Here is a 22,940-nt window from a genome sequence, read left to right on the forward strand (position 1 = left end):
ATACTTTGCTTGGGAAAGCTTTACTAAATTATAAAATGATAGATCCATAGGAAGAATCTGAAAGAGAGAAGTAAATCAACTTTCTGAAAATGAAGCATGTGGCTGTTATAAGGATGGATCACCAACATGTTCCCAAGAGGTATCCCTATTAATCTGTTGCAGCGAAAACCATAATGTGGAACCTCAGAAAGAAACAACTGTATTATGGCACAGATTTTCATCAGATGCACCAACAAATTTAAAAAAGTGGGGGAAATCCACTCTAGCACAGCAGATTTTATGGGAAGTGATGTCACTGGATGAGGGGGCAGGCCTTCAGAGTAAGATGCTTGAAGTCAAATGCAAATTTGCTATTGGACCACTTTAGGGAAGTTAGGGGGATGGGTGGTATGTGATAAAAGCAACAGAAGAGGAAGATGAGTTTAGCAGGGACATTTTGTATTAACCAAAGATTCTCCACATCATAGTTTACAAATCCCTGATTAGAGTTTCAGTCCTAAACACAAACCTGTTGTATGCACCCATTGATAAACTACTACAGAAATTCATAGTCAACAGTGAATGTCTCCCCAGTGATTCCTGTTTCCCTCATTGTGGGGCAATAAGAGTTAGTTTCTGAGATTACGAATCAATCACATTCTCATTTCTTCCAAACTATGATTCCATGGAAGGATTATACCCGGTGTGGTGCAGTGGCTAGACATCTAGGTTGGAATCTTCCAAATGGCATACTGTAGTTTGACTAGACTTGCCTTCAACAAAAATGGATGCTTCTGTTCGGATGTCTTCAGCTTCAAATTTGTATTTGCCAGCATGCTTTTCTTGTACTTCATCAATTATCAGTTTATGGACTGGACCCTCCTTCTCAATGGACACGCCATCTGAGCCTGTTATCTTACAGGAAAGTTGAAAAGAGCGTACACGAAAATATTATTTCTCAGAAAGTACATGCAACATTCAAATTTCTACAGATTACAATCCAGGCTAATGTAACAATTCTTCCTGTATGAGCTTCAAGCTGTAACCCCATGAAGATCCTGTCCCTGGTCAAGTTGGTTGAATACTCTTAAGAATCACCCAAACTGAAGAGTGGAAGCAAAAATGGATGAGAAGCAGGTAAAAGAAAAGAACATGTGATAAACAGATCTGCTCTCAAGACGTGTTGTTGGCATAGCTTCAACATTCCATACTACTAATTCTGGTGGCTTACCATAGTCTCATCAGGTAATTCAATTATATGCAGATGGGAATCTGCTCAAGAGGGACTGGTATCTTGATCAATGGATTTTACCTGCAGGACCAGTACAGTTACCTAGTCACCAAGGTATGAAAATAAGGCTGTATTAGCATCAATGCCTATGATACCAGCACTTTACCTGCAAGTCCAGGGCAATGGAAATTTGCTGTTCTTTTAACTGGTGCATGTGAGCACCAAAATTTATGGCTGGTTAGGTGGACAAGTATATTTCCACTTGAAATATTAAAAATTTTGATCATTTATTACCTTTGTTAACCTGCTTTTTCTTTATGTATTCAGCTAATTCACTAGCTGAAGCATCAGTTTCCCATGTAAGGTACTGTATTTTTCGCACTATAAGATGCACTTTTTTTCTACAAAACAGGGAGGTGGAAAGTCTGTGCATCTTATGGAGTGAAGAAAACAGATTATTTTTTCCTGTTTTCTTCTCCTAAAAATTTGGTGCGTTTTATGGAGAGGTGCGTCTTATGGAGCGAAAAATACGGTACTTTGTCTTCTATAGTTTGGTAACTTTCTAGCATATGCATGCTACTCTTCATCCTCCTTTCCTCTTAAATTGCTATGATATACTGTATTTTTCCTTTTCACTCTTTTATCTTTATTTCAAAATAAAAGATCATGTAGGCAGGAAAAAGACCTCAATAAGCATTCTCATAGCTAATTATGACTGAGTCCCTCTATGCTGTTTCTGACTTTTCTAAGTGTGCTTTTAAAGTTTTAAATGCTTTAAATTACTTAATGGATTCTTAATTATTAATATTATAATTTAATTGCTTTTTAATCTGTAATTTATTGTGTGCTTAGTATTACTTGTTTAACATTATGACCTGCCTCAGGTCCCCTATTAGGAGGAAGGCACCCTAACAAATTATACAAAATAAATAAATTTAAATAAATGATGCTGGAGGAAAACATGGCTTCCGGTAATCTCCAAGAGAATTATGAATTATGACATACCTTGAGCCCATCTTTAAACCAGTTTCCTTCAATCTGATCATTGTTAAGTCTGCACAACAAGACAGCTGCTTTTCCTTTGTGAGCATGGATGTCAAATAAGCCTTGAGTGAAACGGCAATGTGGTTCTGTACAGGCAAAAGAGATGTAAACATAATATTTATTTTCAGTAATGATGCCACAACTTATATAACTTGTCTACAACTTAAATAAAAAGCCATTCTGGAATGTAAAAGTACCTCTTGCATCCTCTTCCAGCAGAATTCTTCCTTTTCTGTCCCTGCTTCTCGAAACATCAGCTGAAATACGTCCACTGGCATCTAAGTCAGACAGTTTTTGTCTTCTGTCACCAGGATGATATCCAGCACCATAAAAGCCGGAAGACTGTCCATAAGCAAGGAACTCTTCGCCAGGAATGCCTGACATTTTCTCAAGCAGTGATCCATCAATATCTCCAGCTCCTAAACCAATCCCAATCCCACCTAGTCTACCTTCCTTACCAAAGAGATTCCCCAGTCCTCCTCCTTCACTGAGCCCAAAACCGCCAGCACCAATTCCATCAGCCCTACCATCTTTACCATAAAGTCCACCATGGTCTACAATACTGCCGGGCCCAATTCTGCCTTCTCCACCTGGCAAACCACTCCTGCCGTGCAGGTCCCCTTCTCCACCAATACCAGATACAATTGGCATCCCATCTTTGCCATGCAGGCCACCAACTCCCCCAGCACTCCTAGCCCCACTAGCCCCATCCAAGATTCCATCCTTACCATAGAGACCACCTGCTCCTCCAGCACCAACAGCTCCACCTAGCACTCCATCCTTGCCATAAAGTGCAGCTACTCCTCCAGCATCATCAGGCCCACCAGGACTACCCAGATATCCAGCCTTGCCATGAAGGCCACCAGCTCTTCCAGCACCTTGAGTTCCAACAACACCTGGCATTCCATCCTGGCCATAGAGGCCACCCCTTCCAGCAGTGCCAAATCCATGAGTGCTGGTTCCAATTGGAAAGCCATCTTGGCCACAGAGTCCACCTCCCCTACCACCAGACCCACCAGCACCACCTTGAATGCCAGCCTTGTCAAAGAGGCTACCTTCTCCTACAGCACCACTATGTCCAGTAGTGCCTGTTCCAACTGGCATGCCATCTGGACCATAAAGTCCACTTACTCCCCCAATGCCACTAGGACCAGCAGGGCCTGCTCCAGCTAACATACCATCCTTGCCATAAAGTCCACCTTTACCTCCAGCACCAGCAAGTCCACCAGTGCCTATTCCAACAGGCATGCCATCTTGGCCATAGAGTCCACCTACTCCTCCAGTGCCTGCTCCAGCTGGCATACCATCCTTGCCATAAAGTCCACCTTTACCTCCAGCACCAGCAAGCCCTGCAGTGCCTATTCCAACTGGTATGCCATCTGGACCATAGAGTCCAGCTACACCTCCAATACCACCAGGGCCAGCAGGGCCTGCTCCAGCTGGCATACCATCCTGGCCATGAAGTTCACCTTTACCTCCAGCACCAGCAAGCCCTCCAGTGCCAACTGGTATGCCATCTGGACCGTAGAGCCCAGCTACCCCCCCAACACCACCAGGGCCAGCAGGGCCTGCTCCAGCTGGCATACCATCCTTGCCATAAAGTCCACCTACTCCTCCAGTTCCTGCTCCAGCTGGCACACCATCCTTGCCATAAAGTCCACCTTTACCTCCAGCACCAGCAAGTCCACTAGTGCCTATTCCAACTGGCATGCCATCTTGGCCATAGAGTCCACGGACTCCTCCAATGCCACCAGGGCCAGCAAGTCCTGCTCCAGCTGGCATTCCATCCTGGCCATGAAGTCCACCTTTACCTCCAGCACCAGCAAGTCCACCAGTGCCTAATCCAACTGGCATGCCATCTTGGCCATAGAGTCCACCTACTCCTCCAGTGCCTGCTCCAGCTGGCATACCATCCTTGCCATAAAGTCCACCTACTCCTCCAGCACCACCGTGTCCACCAGTGCCTATTCCAACAGGCATGCCATCTTGGCCATAGAGTCCACCTACTCCTCCAGTGCCTGCTCCAGCTGGCATACCATCCTTGCCATAATATCCACCTTTAACTCCAGCACCATCAGGTCCACCAGTGCCTATTCCAACTGGCAAGCCATCTTGGCCATAGAGTCCACCTACTCCTCCAATGCCACCAGGGGCAGCAAAGCCTGCTCCAGCTGGCATACCATCCTTGCCATAAAGTCCACCTTTATCTCCAGCACCAGCAAGTCCACTAGTGCCTATTCCAACTGGCATGCCATCTTGGCCATAGAGTCCACCTACTCCTCCAGTGCCTGCTCCAGCTGGCATACCATCCTTGCCATAAAGTCCACCTTTACCTCCAGCACCAGCAAGTCCACCAGTGCCTATTCCAAATGGCATGCCATCTTGGCCATGGAGTCCACCTACCATACCTGCTCCAGCTGGCATACCATCCTTGCCATAAAGTCCACCTACTCCTCCAGCACCACCGTGTCCACCAGTGCCTATTCCAACAGGCATGCCATCTTGGCCATAGAGTCCACCTACTCCTCCAGTGCCTGCTCCAGCTGGCATACCATCCTTGCCATAATATCCACCTTTAACTCCAGCACTATCAGGTCCACCAGTGCCTATTCCAACTGGCATGCCATCTTGGCCATAGAGTCCACCTACTCCTCCAATGCCACCAGGGGCAGCAAAGCCTGCTCCAGCTGGCATACCATCCTTGCCATAAAGTCCACTTTTACTTCCAGCACCAGCATGTCCACCAGTGCCTATTCCAAATGGCATGCCATCTTGGCCATGGAGTCCGCCTACCATACCTGCTCCAGCTGGCATACCATCCTTGCCATAAAGTCCACCTTTACCTCCAGCACCAGCAAGTCCACTAGTGCCTATTTCAACTGGCATGCCATCTTGGCCATAGAGTCCACCTACTCCTCCAGTGCCTGCTCCAGCTGGTGTACCATCCTTGCCATAATGTCTACCTAGCCCTCCAGAACCAGGATGCTCACCAGCATCACCCATGCCACTTTTGCCATGGAGGCCACCTCTTCCTCCACTACCATAATGTTCAGCCGTACCAGTTCCATATGGCATGCCATCCTTACCATAGAGTCCAGCTAGTTTCTCAGCATCACTACCTCCACCTAATGTACCATCTTTCCCATAGGGTCCACCAGATCCCACAGGACCACCACTGCCATCAATGCCATAAAGTCCACCAATGTGCCCAGCAACACCACTGGTACCACCTAGCACATGATCTTTGCCATGGAGACTACCAGCACTTCCCATCTCACCATCCTTACCATAGAGAACCCCTGTTCCTCCAGCACCACTAAGTGCACTAATACCTCCTTTAAGTGGCATGCCATCTTTGCCATAGAGACTCTCTGCTCCTACAGCATTGCCAGGCCTACCAGTTCCTGATCCAACTGGCATGCCATCCTTGCCGTAGCGTCCTCCTTCTCCTCCAGCTCCATGAGGTCCACCAGCACCACCTAGTGCACCAGGTCCAGCAGCACCAATCAGACTGCCATCCTTGCCATACAGGCTCCCTACAGCTCTACCACCACCAAGTCCACTAGCATCTGTTCCAACTGCCATGCCCTCCTTGCCATAGAATCCACCTATTCCTCCAGGTCCACCAGCTCCACCAGTACTAACCAGCATGCCATCCTTGCCATAGAAACCACCTGCTCCTCCAGCATCAGCATCTCCACCAGGGCCTACTCCAGTTATCATGCCATTCTTGTCATAGATTCTAGCTACTCCACCAGCTCCAACAGGCAAACCATCTTTGTCATAAAGCTCACCTATTCCCCCAGTTCCACCAGGTCTATCAGAACTATCTACCATGCCACCTTTTCCATAAAGTCCCCCTAAACCTCCAGCACGACCATTTCCACCAAGGCCAGCTGTGCCAGGCTTGCCATCCTTATCACATAGTCCCTCTAAGCCTCCAGCACCACCAGCACCACCCAGCATGCCATCCTTGCCATAAGGACCACCTATTACTCCAGAAGCACCAGCTCCACCAACACCTGTTCCAACTGGTATGCCACCCTTCCCACCTACTCCTCTAGCACCACCAGATCCCCCAGCACCTCCTAGAATATCATCCCTGCCATAGAAGCCATCTGCTCTGCCAGCACCACCAGGTACACTACTGCCTGCTCCAACTGGCATACCACCTTTGCCATAGAGTCCAGCTACCCCAGCAACACCTAGCATTCCATCAGTGCCATACAGACTACCTGCTCCCTCATTACTGTCAGGTCCAGTTCCTGATCCAAATGGTTTGCCTCTTTTGTCATAAAGTCCACCTATTCCCCCAGGTACACCAGCACTACCAGTGCCACCTAGCATGCCATCTTTGCCATAAAGACCACCTGCTTCTCCAGAACCACCATATCCAGCAACACCAGTACCACCTGGCATCCCATCCTTGCCATAGATTCCAGCACCACCAGCTCTAATATGCACACCATCTTTGCCATAAATTCCACCTAGTCCCACAGCACCACCTGGTCCACCCCCACTATCGAACATGCCCTCCTTCTCATAAATTCCACCAATGCCCCCAGCACCACCTGCTCCATCTGACACACTGTCCTTGCTATAGAGTCCACCTAATCCTCCAGCACCTCTCTGTTCACTGGCATCACCTGTCATACTATATCTGCCATAGAGTCCATCTGCTCCTCCAGCACTACCAGGTCTACCTGTAACTGCTGCCCCATCTCTCATGCTATCTTTGCCATAAAGCCCAGTTTGTCTATTACTGACACTTGCCATGTCTGCCCCTGCCCCAGAAAGCTGTCCCATCTTCCCATCTTTTCCCAGTGATCCATCTTGGCCTGTTCCATATTGGCCAATTTTGCCCATGTTGGAATCTGCAGAGTGATCTTGATTGTCATGTGCTTCTCCCTGTCGCAATTTCTTAGAATGATCGTCTTCCAATTGTTTCTTACGCAATCCAACTTTGTCATTACTATCTCCTTCCAACTGTTTTCTCTTTCCTTTAGCAGCTGTGTTACAAACATAATGGTAATTAACACAAAGTGCAAGACCATTTACAAGATTTAAAGGTGAAAATAAGGGAGGAACAGTCTGGTAATTTAGTACAAAACAAAATAATTGTAATGGTGGAATCACATAAGTAAAAAAAAAAACTTTACCCAGTTTTGTATTATGGTATTCGGTGCATCATCTTATTCTCTGTCTTAACCAATATTATACAGGAATGGAAGTTTATTGGTTTGATTTAAGGGAAGGAAATTGTGATCTGTTTCTTATCCCCAAATGACGTTAACAGAAGCAAATAATATATCTAACGTTAAAGATACAGTGGTGCCCCACATAGCAAGCGCCCCATTTAACGACGAATCCACATGTTCTAAATGGGCGAAAATCACATTTTCGCGCAGTTTCCTCACTTACCGGGTGGCAAAAATGGCGGCCAGATGGAGGATTTCCGCATAGCGGTGAGTTTTTCCCCCCACAGGAATGCATTAAACGTGTTTTAATGCGTTCCTATGGGGTTTTTTGCCCCGCATAGCGAGGAATCCAGATAGCAACTTTTTTTTGGAACAGATTAACGTCGCTATGCGGGGCACCACTGTATACTATTTGCTTCCACCTAGTCCCACAGCACCACCTTGTTACCCACCCAAAGTAGACATGTGTCCAGATGGGGGGGTATAAAGTTAATAAATAAATAAATAAATAAATAAATAAATAAATAAATAAATAAATAAATAAATAAATAAATAAATAAATAAATAAATAAATAAATAAATAAATAATATAGGAGAAAATCCAAAGCAAAGACATACTGAACCACTGACTGACACATATTTAGGCAAAGTAAGACTGCCAGTGGCTGTTACCTCTCAGTACTAAAACAGAATCTCAATAACTAAGCCTTTGCTAATGACAAAGAACACATGTGTCCATTATGATTGGAAACTTTGTGCTAGATTAAATGCTTTTAAAAATACTGTTAAAATGTAATAAGTTGAACAGTTTTTCCTTCAGGTAAATATATTAATAATACGTGTTAAACATGCTAAACAGCAGTTCAAAAGCAAAATTAATGTATTATCATTAAAAATAACAGAAATGAGCAACAGTGAAAAAAAACCCTAAGAAATCTTCCAAAATCTTCTAATAAAATCAACTCACACTCTACTGTTAGACACTTCAGCAGTGAGTCAATGGATGTAATGCTATTAGGGCTTATTAGAAAAAAGGTCTATCATTTTGCACTGGATTATATTGTGAGAAATCAAGATTAGATTACCACTCACATTCAACCTCAAGCCACGCACTTGAGGTACGCCTTCCAATGTCAATGGTGTAAGTCCCTTTGTCAGAAGGCTGGGCGTTTTTGATGACTAGGCGGTGCATTAGGCCATCATTTGAGACCGAGATCTCATACTTCTCATTTGGCTCTAGACGATTGTTTTTGTGCAGCCACACAGCATTGAAGCAGGGATCATAGAGGGTGCACTGTAAGACAGCATTTCCTTGCTCATGGCATCTCACATCACCAAGTGGAAAGCGAAAATATATTGGGATGTCTGCAACACCAAACGGAGGGTAAATATATATATGCAACAGATTACCATTCAATGGTAAATGTGCCTGACAGAATTACCTATATAAATGTATTTTGGTTCCAAAACCCTCCACCAGTCTGGTACAAAGTGCTGGTGAATACCTAGGAATGAAGCTGTCCTGATTTATGCCATCAGGAATAATATTATTTTAACCCTTTGAAATCACATTAGAACTTGTGCAATACTCAAATGTTAGTTAAGGACCGTTTAAGAAATTTGCAGCACTGGGTAGCAATGTGATTTCATAGTTTTTGTAAATAGATGTCTGAAAATGATCAGCTAATATTCATGGTGGAAAAGACACTATGCCATTAGACCTCAGTTACTGTATAAGAGTGGGGGGTATTTCACACATTACGAGGCTTGTACATGGTAAATGACACTCCCAGATGTGGGTGCTTACTACATGCACGAAATGCATTTTTTTCCATGCAAGTATTGTTTGTATTAGAGGCATATAAAAGGTACATGTAAAACAGCGGTACCAGACAAAGACTATCTGTAAAAAAATCCACAAGGCCTTCATTTGAACAGTTGCTATAATTCATTTTTAACCCCAGTGCGGCTGCAATCCTATGCATCTCAAGTTAAAGTAAGCAATACAATAGAACTAAATATGTATAGGATTGGGCTGTAAGTTTGAAAATCATTTACGGCTGAGACAAGGAGTGTATAAAACATTTGTTCACTGTTATTCCATTTGTTTTGTTATTAAGTCCTCATTCATTTAGTTATCCTTTTGTTAAAAGCACACTCATTTTTATTATAGTTTCATTCATTTTCATTATTCCCATTTATTTCACTGCCTTCACTGAAATATCCAATTGCACTTCTACTCCCTCTAACTATGTATTTCTGTCTAGACTGCATGACATTTCAGGCATTTTATAACCCCTGCAAGATATCAAACTTGCTAAATAGGAAAAAAAGAATAAATCACTATGGAGAGAAATTTACAGAGATTGGACTAAGGCTAGAAATGACCAACTAAGAGCAAATGAATTGGAAAGTTAGGGACGTGCTATGTGGAGTAGCACTGATTTCCACAAATCAGCTAATTTCATTATTTAGCCATTCACCGGAAAGAGAGAAAGTTATATGAAAACAAAGAGAGTTACTAATAAATATTTGTGAGTTGTCTATTCCCAGCCAGGTCCTCATTTATATTTCCAGTCGTGGCTGGAATATTGTGCATTTACCTTAATCCTTAACATTATGAGGTGGTCAAAGGGTGTGGGTATTCTCATTATAAACTTTTTAAAAATCACATTACTCTGCAGCCTTCCATTGCTACTGCACTTCCTGGAATGCTAATAGAAGATGATAAAATTATGATGTCACCCAATCCAGAGGTACTCCAGTAAGTACAGACAGTTGGTGAGAGAATGGCAGAAGGAGGATTTGTTAGAAAGCAAAAGCCACCTCCTGGACCCCACCCCCACCCCTCAGGTTCATTTAACTTTAAAAAAGAAACACATTCCTCTCACCACTCTAGCACTGTCTACCACTCCTTCTGAGGATCCCTATGAGAAGACATGGGAGGGCCTACTGATGAAAAAATGTTCACATGGACATTCTATGGCGGCTGCTTTTATTGATTTGTCATCCCATTCCCAACAACCTCACTTTGACTGCTAAGTGAAAATAAATGACTAAAAGTAGGTAAATAATGAGCAACAAATGAAGATGTGAAATTCAGAATTCTTTCATGATTCTAGCATTCACTTCTTTATTCATAACAAATGAAATGTATGGGAACCATTTGTTTCCATTTTTCATTTGTTACAAAACATATGCATTCTCCTATAGGGTTCTGTGCACAGCCCCACAGTCATGAAACCTTACTTTCTGCTTCCAGCTCAGTAGAGAAGATATCTACATCTTCTACTTTGATCTGATAGACTCCAGCATCTTCTGGTTGCAGATCATTGATGACAAAATTGTACTTTTTGCCCACCTGCCGTAAGCAATGCTTTATGTTGTCATCATTCAGTCCAAAATTGATCATCTCACCATCCTGAAGGTTGCAAAGGAGAGCAGAATTCACAGGAAGAATAGTGGACCATGATAAAGAAAAACAACTGAACATTCCTAAATTCTGTATATTAATTACACTATAAAGATACCCTGAGGGTTATGTTTAATAGACAGATGTGTCCCTGCTCATGTCTTCTTCATTCCTCCACAAGTGGGCCAAAAGCTCCTCAGTTAATTGTAATCTCTTATGTCCAGACAAGGAAACCATAGTTTAAAGCTGGCTTAATATTCTGGTTTGTTCAGACAATGTTAGCTGGTTTAGAACTAACAAGAAACTGTAGTTTTTCTTCATTCACTTGCAGAAAGGAAAGAGCAAAGCAGCCACATGTGAGATCAGGGCATTTACAAGTAAGGCAAGATGTCTGAATGTAGCTAAATGAAAACAAAGTAAGGTCAAAGATGGTTTTTTGTTTGTTTGTTTGTTTGTTTGTTTTGTGAATGTCTACTATGCAGATAGCCAGGTAACTACCTATCTCTTGCAAGCTGTCTACAGATAAATAAAATGCTATTAATTTTTTTTAATTGGGATCATTGGTTAGCCCTTTGAGAATTTTTAACTAAAAGAAAATAAGCTAATTGGGAACTTTTAATTAACACTAACATGCAATGTTGCATTACATATCTTGGGAGCTTGGACAACTTGTTAAATGTTGTGTGATTATTCCGCAAATGGATGATGTGAAGCTCCTCACTTTTATTCTAATATGTCTCCTTTCTAATGTACACTATCACGAAGGGAGGAGGTGTATTTTTGGATTACACATTCAGTTATGCTATCCTAAGCCTAGCAGCCATAAGCAGTCAAGTCATTTTGGCATGCCAAGCAGAAAACTCCACGAACTTCTCTCCATCAACTACTTATCTTTCCTTACCTTGTACAGATAAATTCTGCTTTGTGGATTTTTCAGTTCCATCTCCAGATCAATTGAAGCATTTGCTTGTTGTTCATTGATTTTGACATGCTTCAAGTTTGCAATACTGTGCACATACTGTAAAGAGCACACAGATAAATGATGGAATTTCCAACCATTCTAGTTCCTAAACAGATTACTACAAACTGTTTGGAGAACAGGAAAAAGCATAAATCAGGGTCATCCCTTACAATGCTTTCAAGACAAATGTGAATATACTTCTAGTAGTGGATTAGATTCAGAATGAATCATGCTTCAAGAAGACCCATTGAAATTATGAGACTTATTGGTGTATTGCCTCTCTGATCCTGGTGGGTCTACTCTGAGAATAGCTATATGTAGTTCTACCCCACTTGCTGTGAGAAAATAGTTCAAACTTCAGAAAAAAAGGCATTTTTTAAGAATAGCATAATAATATACAGATTCTTGGCAAAATTTCCAATTCCACTAATAGATATCTCCCCAACAATGGCATTGTGAGATGCTGGGACACACCTCAGTTGCACAACAGGTCACAAGAACAGGCAAGTGATCAGGATGTGCCCAGCACCTTGTCAGTTGGTTACAAATAACCATACCAAGTTATGGAAATCTTACACAAAAACCAACAGCATTTTGTCCCATAATTGCTGCTTTGTTGTGGCTGGAAATTTTAAAAGTAGAATTATTTCACAGGTTGTTTGAATCTTTTTGAGAAATTGGCCTTTCCTTTTGTGCTTGCTGTGTGCACATGTGCTTAGCTTTAGAAAGACAAAAGAAGCTGGTGACATCATGTGCGAATTGTGTGAATCATAATGGGGGGAAAAGACAGCCTGTGTCTCAATCTTACTCTGGAGGTAAAATCTCTTGAGGCGCCTGAGAAACCAAAACGGGGTTTGTAACATTATTAAGAATTCTTCACTTCCCTTGTATCAAAGAGAATCTTACCTCAGCCTGCTTGGTCTCCTGCTCCTCCTTCATCTCTTGAAGTCTCCTGAGCATCCCGCGGAAGTCAACAATGCCATATTTCAAGCAGATCTTTTCATAATCTTTCCTGTCTGCGTCCAGCAGCAGCTGCCAGACCTGTTCCATGTCAATTTCCTTCTTTGGAGCAGCTGTGGGTGTGCTGAGAAGAGAATCTCAAATTCTCAACCCCAAGAAGAGAATCCCAAATTGTATATGATAGTAGGAGATATTATTCTTTATGCACTCTTTTTTGACGTCAGGGGAGAGGTGCTTTTCATTTCAACTCTTTTTTAAAATATCATCCAAACTTCCAAACCACAGACAAAAAAGAAGGCCAGTGTTGTTGTTTTTAAATGACACCACCATGTCATTTTTAAATTGCCCAAGACATCTATTGTTTAGCGAAACTAGATGTATTTCAAGTAAGGCTTTATTCTTGCAACTATTGGCAGAACTGCAACTGGACATCAATTTTTATTGCAGAACCTTATCTATTACATTCTGGAGGCTGTTTAAACAAGCAGTAAAAGTAGATGCCCCCCTCCTTAAGTATGGACTCAATTAATCAAAAGAGAAAATAATTCAGGTAAAAAAAAATACTTTGTGGCTGCAAAACAAACTCTTGGCCATTAGGAATCATACTATTTATGCCCATTTTCTGATAGATGCAAACTACTACTACTATGACACACAAGACAACTTAACTTCTTTGCATTTTTCTATGAAATATTCTTCTGCATAATATTCATTGTAAATGGATGCCTACATTTTATGCTCTGCCAGCATACAGAAGAAAAACCTTTAAAAATGACCAAGTATTGAAAACACTCACGTTTTCTTTAACGCTTTTCTGAAGTGCTTTATTTCTTTCTTCAGGTCTGTAATAGATATATATATTTTTAAAAAAGAGTCATCATGCGAAAATGCAGCTTCCATAACTTAGAGCTTAATCAGAATTCTAAATTGGTCGATGTACTTCCCAGCTGGATTAACGTAGGTATTGCTCTGTTTTGACCATGAAGCCAAGAAACATACCTGTCTGTGGTGCAACAGCGATATCCTTTGGTTTTTTCTTGAAGCCAACTGATCAGTTATAAAGGGGGGGGGGGGAGAAGGGAAGACAAAAGGGAAAGAGAATTTCTCAATTAGTAACACAGTTGTAAGAATATTCTCTTTAAGCACTGACAGTTGTATAATTTTGAAGTTAAGCATACTCAAGCCCCACTGACTTTGAAGAGATTTCGTGTGTAGCTTATATTTATGCTGACTTCAGTAAGAGAAATGCATTTCCCTTTTTATTGGGGCAATGAAGAACATACATACAGCATGTATACGCAGCTGTAGCTATACCTGTCTCTCCACATGTACTGCATGTTCTCCATAAAAGATGCGTAGTTTAAAACATAACATTAGCAGCTGAGAGTGGGAAATTACCACTTTCCTTACAAAACCTTTGTTTGCAAACTAATTTGGATTTTAAGTGGCAACTTTCATGCATAGGAATGTAAGCAGCCATTTTTAAAAAATAAAGTTATATTTTTTGCCTATTTGCTCTGTCTCTGCTCTGAGTAGCAAGACCTCTCTGCAATTTGATTCAAGAAGATATCATTCAAATAACCTGCTATTTGATCCCTTGAATTGAAAATGCCAGGGGCTGAATTAGGAACTTCCTTCTAGATAGAAAAATCTGCACTCTTTATAGCAGTAAGAAATGTTACTTTGGGACACAAGTCTCAGAATGCCTCATCTAGTATAGTTATTAGACATGGCTGAGGGAACCTGGCATTTGTAGTATAAAACCTAGCTTTTCTGAGTTCTGGCTCTGTTGTTAAGATACAGTCGTTCTCCTTAATATTAGTCATGTTACTGAAATACTGCAGTAGTAGTGTCCTGCTAAGATAGACCAAAACTCCCAGAAATCCTGGCCAGCATGGCTAGTGGTGAAGGCTTCTGGGAATTTTAGTCCAAGAAGATCTGGGGACCCAAGGTTGGGAATCATTGTGCTAAGAGAATCAGATTTAAAGATGTCTGAAAGTGATTATGAGAACAATTCTATGTATGTTTACTTTGAAGTACATTTCACTGTTGTTCCTTACAGGTATGCTTAAGATTTCAGTTTAAGTAATCTGTTCCCTCAAGTTATTGATTAATTCATTGCAGCATAATAGACTGAGTGACATACCCTGTATGATCTTAAGACCTGCACTGCAAGTGGCTTCCCCATACTCATTCACAGCAGTAAAACGGTACACATCAGCATCATTTGCAGTAATGTTGCTTATCTTTAAAAATAAAAATTAAAAAAGGACAAAGAATTCATTAGCAATCCTTGGCCAGGCACCAGATGGCTCTCATTCTCTCTCTACTTGTGTGAAAAGTTTGGGGCACTGAGCTCATTAAGTCCAAGCTTAATACTGAGACCCTGATAAATAAACAGAGACCCTTGATCCCGAAACCCCAGAGGCTTGAGTCCCCAATCCCAGTTCCATTCATTGGACCTTACTCATTAGAGATCATGGAGAGGTAACACAATGCTGGACTCCAGACCAGACAACTGCTCCTTTCAGTCACTGTCACTGGGATGGCAATTTTCACCTTCAAGGACTGTATTCACTCTTGGTACCCTTACCCATCTCCCCCAAAGAATCTTAAGAAGAAGAAGAAGAAGAAGAAGAAGAAGAAGAAGAAGAAGAAGAAGAAGAAGAAGAAGAAGAAGAAGAAGAAGAAGAAGAAGAAGAAAGCAGCAGTGGGATATTCCTGTAGAGTTAGCCAAAATAAGTCAGGAATAGTTTGTTTGTCTGTTTGTCTGACTATCTGTTTATAACACACTGACTATCTAGTGGTATACGATTTCTCTGGGTAGTTTTGAACAAAAGCATGTGCATAAACATAAAGAAAATAATCATTCCCCCTACCCACACTACAAGAATACTAAAACTTATTCAGAAGAAACATAAGATGGTGACCATGAACAAAGAACAGTAAATGTTAAAAAAAAATCATACATATAATAATGACAAAGGAGGAATGCCCTTAAATGCCCTTCTGAAAAACAAGGTTTTTATGTTTGGGTTTTTTGTTTTGTTTTGTTTTTGGACATGTCATAAGAGTAGGAGCCTGGTGCACTTCCATAGATAGGACATTCCAGAGAGAGGCAGCCACCATGGAGAAGGCCCAGCCCTTGGTTGTGGACTTTTTGGCCTCCCTCAGTATGGCTACCTGCAGCATTACAGCCTGGGGGTGTGGGTGGTATGGGTCATAGACAAGTGCTCTGACAGGTACAGAATTAAAGTTTCTTACTTTGATTTTAATTAATTAATAAATTTTAAGTGGTGAATGTGGAGATCACAGGACTTTGGGGGAGCCCTCAAGTTATGGGACAATTGCCCCAATACCTCTAGAGAGCACAAGATATATATATATATATATTTGAACAAGATAGTTTTCTTCAATTTTTTTTTTAATTTGGGATGAAACTACTGGTTAGGTTCATTTTAGCCCCTGTGGGCTGCATCTTGCCTAACTCTGCTCTGTCACAAAGAGACAAAATCTCAGAAAGACAGTCAGATCGAAGAGGTGTAAGAGGGCTCAACCTACAGCCCTATGGGCAGGCCATCAGTTCTCAAATGATTTTGTTTTGTTTTATGTTTTGCTAAATTGAGTGGAGGAAGTCCCATCCTTTCCACTTCAGCTTTAATACCCTTTTTTGTTCCTGTCAATCTTTTAAAACTATAAATGGTACGTGTCAATTATTCTATACATACTTCTATTACACAGTCATTTTTTTTTACAGTTTACACTGCTTTTGCATGTTACATAGTCTTTCTTTCTTACAATATTCTCCAGAAACCATAGTCATATCCTGAACTATTATTACTCTAATGCATAACAAACTTAGAGCATTTAGTAAGATCAAACAAGCCCTTACAAAATGACCCCTTTTTGAGTTTCAAGGTTAGTAAGGCCTTAACATCTTTTTATCTATTCAATGGTGATAATATATTCACAGGAATTTCATTGTTAACTCTTACTTGCAGGGTATATTCATTTGTGCCAGGAACACAAGAGACCCGATATCTCTCATGGTCATCGATTTTCCCAGTACTCCGTTGCCACAGTATCTCCGGTCTGGGATCCCCCTTGACCACAGCTCTGAAAATTGCATTTTTACCTTGTAACAGAAATAAAAAAAAAACTAAATGCAATAAAAAACAAAAATAAAGATAGTGTGGCACTTCTAAGACTAAAAGATTTATTTTAATAAATTCCGAAGAAGTAGTTGTGTTAGTATCCCTCAACATGTTGACAGAAGAAAAAGGGGGAAAAGAAGATGGGGTAGAGATGAAGGCAAAATATTGTAGCACTTTGAAGACCAACAGTTTTATTTTAATCTGAGCTTTCATGGACTAAAATTGATTTAAGGGTTGTTGTGGGTTTTTCGGGTTCTTTGGCCGTGTTCTGAAGGTTGTTCTTCCTAATGTTTCACCGGTTTCTGTGGCCGGCATCTTCAGAGGACAGGAGCAGCACAATGTGCTCTGCTGCAGTTTGTTTGGGAGTTGAGTATTTATAGCTGTGGGATCAGCTTTTGTCCTTTTCAAGATTGGGTGATTATGGTCATCAGTGTGTTTTTGTTGTGGGTGCATTGTTGTGATAAGGAGGAGAGATTATCTGTCACTGTGATTGATGGGCATTGTTAGCTGGTCTTTTGTGTGTAGTGATCACCGGTCCTTGTGGCTGGGTAGAGTTCGTTGACCTTTTGCACGCTGTATTTTTCAGTGCTGGGAGCCAAGCTTTGTTGAGTTTTAAACTTTCTACTTTTTTGTTGAAGCTCTGCTGGTGTTTGTGGATTTCAATGGCTTCCCTGTGCACTCTAACATAATGATTGCTGGTGCTGTCCAGTATTTCAGTATTTTGAAATAGAATTTCATGTCCAGCTTGTTTTAGGATATGTTTAGCTACTGCTGATTTTTCCAGTTGTTTTAGTCTGTACTGTCTCTCATGTTCTTTGAGTCTGGTGTGGATGCTTCGTTTTGTGGTTCCAATATATGCCTGGCCACAACTGCAAGGTATCTGGTATACTCCTCCAGTGGTGAGTGGTATACAGGATATGTGTGTGGTATGTGCTAATTGTTGGTGGAATATATTCAATATTGATAGTAAATCTTTCAGCTGGACTATATGGATTTCTAAATTGAACTTTATTTATTTATTTATTTATTTATTTATTTATTTATTTATTTATTTATTTATTTATTTATTTATTTGAGTGGTGGAGCCGCTAGAGATCACATCAAGCCAATTCTGTTTAATTTATATTGGTTACCGGTTGCTGCCCGGGCCCAATTCAAAGTGCTTGTTTTGACATATAAAGCTCTAAACGGCTTGGGCCCTGGATACTTGAAGGACCATCTCCTTCCATATGAGCCTACCCAGCAGTTAAGATCTAGCCAGGGGGCCCTTTTGAAAGAGCCATCCCTCAAGGAGGTGTAAGAGGGATAGCTTGTAGACAAAGGGCCTTCTCGGCAGCTGCCCCCAGACTATGGAACGCCCTCCCAACTGAAATTCGTCTGGTGCTGACGTTGATGACATTTCAACGCCACTGTTCCAGAAGGCTTTTAATTGAAATAACATCAACTGTGGGTCCTGATGATGGCAATTTTAATTGTATTTTAATCGTATTTTAATTGTATTTTAATCATTTTATTTTTATTGTATTGAATTTTAATTATTGTAAGCCGCCCAGAGACCTCTGGGTAGAGTGGGCGGCATATTAAATAAATAAATAAATAAATAAATAAATAAATAAATAAATAAATAAATAAATAAATATTCATTCATTCATTCATTCATTCATTCATTCATTCATTCATTTATTTATTTATTTATTTATTTATTTATTTATTTATTTATTTATTTATTTATTTATATCCCGCCCATCTGGTATATTCTACCACTCTGGGCGGCTTCCAACATGACATATATACATTAAAGTGACACAAGAACATTGCAGCACAATCAATAACAGATACAGTGCAAAAATATAGTAAATAATATATAGCAAGAAAAAGAAGAGAGTCAAGTGTTGACAGGAGGGAAGGCCTGGATGTACATCCATGTTTTTAGTTGGCTTTTAAAAGTACCCAGTGTGGGGGCCTTGCGCATCTCTAGAGGAAGGTTATTCCAGAGGCGAGGAGCCACTGCCGAGAAGGCCCAGTTTCGTGTCTTTTCCCTCCGGGCCTCCCTGAGCATCAGGCTCCTCAGCCTCACCTCCTGACTCACGTGGGTGATCCGGGTAGATCTTGGTGGGAGCAGGCGTTCTGCCAAGTATCAAGGTCCTAAACCGTTTAGGGCCTTATACATGAGCATTAAAACTTTGAAGTCAATGCGGAAACGAATGGGGAGCCAGTGCAGCATGGCCAGAATAGGAGAAATATGCTGGTGTTTTCTCACTCCAGTAAGGAGTCTGGCCGCTGCATTCTGCACCACTAGAAGTTTCCCGAATCATCCTCAAATGCAGCCCCACGTAGAGCACAAGAACTGGTGAAAAGGAATATGATATTATCCTCTCAGTTGACTGATAAATATAAACAAGCAATGGGGATAATGAGCCCTTAGGGAACAGCCTTACCTTCCTGTAACGTTAAGGTAATTGGTTTCCGCTCAAAATCAGGGGTGCTGCACCCTTTAGGAATAGTGTCCACAAACTGTGTGATGTTCACTCCGGGAAGAGCAGATTTCTTCGTTTTAACTGGAAATAAATAAATATTTACCAGAGAAGAAAATCATTAATTGAAAGTTGAATGACAGCTCTAATCTCTTTGTGTTCATCTCCACAAGGCTGCCAAGTTTCATTCACTGGTAGATTTTAAAGGTCTCAAGTGCCTCTAAAAGATTTTTTACTTTGAACACCCAGAGAGTTTATATTATTTATATATTGCCTTTCTCACCATAGGGGACCAAAAGCAGATCACAAGAAGTGAAACTAAATAAAGCTCACGGGTTCAACATCCTACAGAAAAGCTATACTTAAAACAATGAAAGAGTAATCAATATTAAAACCAAAATTAGAAACAAACTTAAAAACATTTTTAAAAATATAAACAAACTAACTAACAAACCCAGATCCAAAGGAAGGACAAGAAGAGAGAAGGCCAGTCTGACTTCTTGGGGCAGTACATTCCAATTCAAAATGCTGAAATTTCTAGGGTTATTCTAGAACCCCACACCAGATTAAGGTATCAAATGGCCATTCATTTTGGATCTAGGTCTCAGCATACGGGCTGTTTGCAAGGTAAGTGGTCTCCAAAAGTCCTGTAGCCAAATTCTGCGGCTATGCTTAAGATACAAAGCACAAACCGAATTGTGCCGCCTTCTCACCGCTCAAAGCTCAAATGATAGTTGCTGTGCATCTCAGAGATTTTTTAATCTGAACTAGTTTTAGGCAAGTAGGGAAGTTCAAAAAAAGGCCTTGTGTATTCATACCTTGACATGTTCAAAGTTGACAATGAACTCTAAGGAGCTGTCAGTAAGCAGTACCCATAGCCGTAGTGTCAAGTGTAATTTATTATCCCCCTCAAGTTCAGTTCCAGAAGGTAAGACTACTAGATATTAAAACTACTAGACATTGAAATGTATATTAAAATGTAAGGTCAAAGCATTGCTAAAAGAGATTTAAAAGCAATAAAAATACAAACTATCCCATTTAAAAAGCCCTCAAAGCCTAATGGGAACAATGTGATTTACCATGGAATAAATATGAATAGTGTTAGGCTGTGGGACTAGATGGGCTTGGCATTTGTGCTGCGGTTGTCGGTTTCTTGTATGTTTAAATACTGGCCTTTAGAAGAAGCTATGTACTAAGGCTGGGCATTAGGCTTTAGTGTGGAGACTCAGATTTTAGGAGTCATTCTCCATATCTCAGGCTTTCACTCAAAATAACTATCCACCTTCCCCCCCCCCCAACATTGACAGGTATGATATTAAGTGAAAATATTATGAACCCCTTTCTAGAAGCTTTTTTTTTCCTCTCTCACCTCCCCGTCGCCCTGACATTGTTCTTCTGCCAATAGCTGGATTTCAGCAGTACAGTGTGATGAAATCCCCCTGCGAAGAAAAAGCAATGTGAGATTAGTTCCTGTGGGAAAGGAGACAGGAAAGGAGAGGAAAGTCAAGGGAGAAGAAGAAAAAGTGGGTGAAGTAAAATCTCTCTTAGATGACTTTCCGAATCTGAAGGTTGGTGGGCTCCTTCCTGACCCTTCTCCTCACCCTGGAGGCTTGGTGGTCCATGAAACACTCGAATGGACCATGGTGGTTTACCCCAGAGGGCATGGTCGCTGGAGGAGGGTGGTTCACCTCTCGAGGGGGATAGGGCCTGCCACCCCTGCTGCGCAGTAAGGAGCGCCCCGCTGAGAAAACCCAACGATCGGGAGCGCTTTGGGCCGGCTCCCCCCTTCTGAGACACAGCTATCAGGTTGATGAAATTTGTTAAAAGAATGGAGCCTCAGTGGGACCCGTTAATCCCTACTGAAGTGGTTATTGACACACCTTTGTTAAATGTTAATAAACCGTTGTTGTTGCCTGAACCTATGAAGACCCCGTAACCTTCTGTTACTAACCAACTAACACTAATTATTAGAATTTAGGAGATAATGCTTTGGAAAGATCCTGTAGATTTTTTGGGGTTTGACAAGATGTGTCAAATTCAGAGCTACGCAGTGAGATAGTAATTAAACTTAAAAAAAAAAACAATAACAACTAGGTCTCTAACCTGGAGCCCTCGAGACATGCTGAACTGCAACTCCTAGCATAGCTATCCAGTGTATGGTCAGCTTCGCTTTGCTCATTGGGGGTAGTGAGAGTTGTAGTCCAAAACGTTTTTGAGAGTACTAGCTTGGGGAAGACTTTCCTTCACCCACACAACCCATAAAGTTCTTAGGAGAGTTGAAGACTGTAAAGGCTCCTAAGCCCATTAAAGTGGTGCCTCGCTTAACAATGATAATCTGTTCCAGGAAAATTGCCATTAAGCGAAATCATCGTAAAGCAAAATTAAAAACCCTATTGAAATGCATTGAAACCTGTTCAATGCGTTCCAATGGGGTAAAAACTCACCGTCCAGTGGAGATCCTCTATATTTGCTGCCTGTATAGCGAGGAATCCGTCCCTAAGCACAGCGGGGAGCCAATTTAAGCACCTGATGGCCATTTTGAAAACCCAATGATCAGCTGTTTTTGATCGTCATAAAGCAAAAATCAGTTCCTGAAGCAGGGAACCGATCATCGCTAAGCGAAATTCCCCATTTAGACCATCATTTTGCAATCGCAATTGTGATTGCAAAAAGATTGTCATAAAGCAGATTCGTCGTAATGCAGGGCAATTGTTAAGCAAGGCGCCACTGTACCATGGAAAGAAGCACCACTGAAACCAATTTAGAACTAGATGCCTGGCTTGAAAGCCAAGAGTGACAACATCTGTATGCTCTCAAATATGTATCTTGGACATTTTCCTACTGTGGTATGTAGACAAACCCTGCAAAGAAACATTGTACAACTGTTCCCTTGCACTATAGATATACAGTTAAGCTAAGTGGGTGTTGCCTGAGACCACCTAATAAGATTCTTCAAAAGACAAGATTCACACTAAACTTCTTGATTTATAGCTCTGTCTCTTTTTAGCCATCATGCTGCATCATCTCTCTGGCTGCTGCATGCTTATTTTAAATTCAGTTCAGTCCTGCGTATCCTAAGGTTTAGGCGTTTCACATCACTATTACAGCCCTTGTGTGCCGTGACTAGTGAGATGATTTCACACAAATACAGAAACATATGCAGAGACTGCGCTCATATTGCTCCTTGGCCTGAGGTAAATGAAGCAGAACTTACTGGGAAATGGGAAATAAAATATTTGAACCTTTTAATATTTTCCTTTCACAATACGGATTTCTATCACTGCTTATTTAGTTTTTGAAAGTAAGAATGAAAATATTCAATTTTTCTGGGGACAAGGTTATGAAGATTTTTGTGCATTATTTGCATTTTGGAACATTTTTAAAAAAAATTATAGAAATGCTTTTTGTAGATTTTTTGTGTTTTGTATTAAATACAGTTTTAAAAATACATGTTTTTCAATACAATCTCTCTTTTTTTGTTAATTTTAAAAAAAGGCTTACAGAAAGACCTTATCACTCTTTATGAG

At 41.1% G+C, this 22,940-nt stretch overlaps 1 protein-coding gene across 1 annotated transcript in view; it reads right to left on the bottom strand.

Annotated features, from left to right (window-relative positions):
- Positions 1-20,289, bottom strand: part of IGFN1 (immunoglobulin like and fibronectin type III domain containing 1) — a 41,249-nt gene extending 20,960 nt beyond the window's left edge. Inside the window, exons 1-13 of the mRNA XM_072996511.2 lie at positions 20,286-20,289; positions 19,378-19,497; positions 16,781-16,920; positions 14,932-15,031; positions 13,785-13,832; positions 13,582-13,627; positions 12,732-12,909; positions 11,766-11,882; positions 10,702-10,873; positions 8,545-8,817; positions 2,452-7,263; positions 2,216-2,340; positions 753-894 (exon numbers count right to left, since the gene is read on the bottom strand). Coding sequence (XP_072852612.2) covers positions 753-894; positions 2,216-2,340; positions 2,452-7,263; positions 8,545-8,817; positions 10,702-10,873; positions 11,766-11,882; positions 12,732-12,909; positions 13,582-13,627; positions 13,785-13,832; positions 14,932-15,031; positions 16,781-16,920; positions 19,378-19,497; positions 20,286-20,289 — 6,277 coding nt within the window. The remainder of the gene's footprint in view (positions 1-752; positions 895-2,215; positions 2,341-2,451; positions 7,264-8,544; positions 8,818-10,701; positions 10,874-11,765; positions 11,883-12,731; positions 12,910-13,581; positions 13,628-13,784; positions 13,833-14,931; positions 15,032-16,780; positions 16,921-19,377; positions 19,498-20,285) is intronic.
- Positions 20,290-22,940: the final 2,651 nt, after the last annotated feature.

This window comes from Pogona vitticeps, chromosome 4 (assembly GCF_051106095.1).
Source record: "Pogona vitticeps strain Pit_001003342236 chromosome 4, PviZW2.1, whole genome shotgun sequence".
In the NCBI taxonomy this organism is placed as follows: Eukaryota; Metazoa; Chordata; class Lepidosauria; order Squamata; family Agamidae; genus Pogona; species Pogona vitticeps.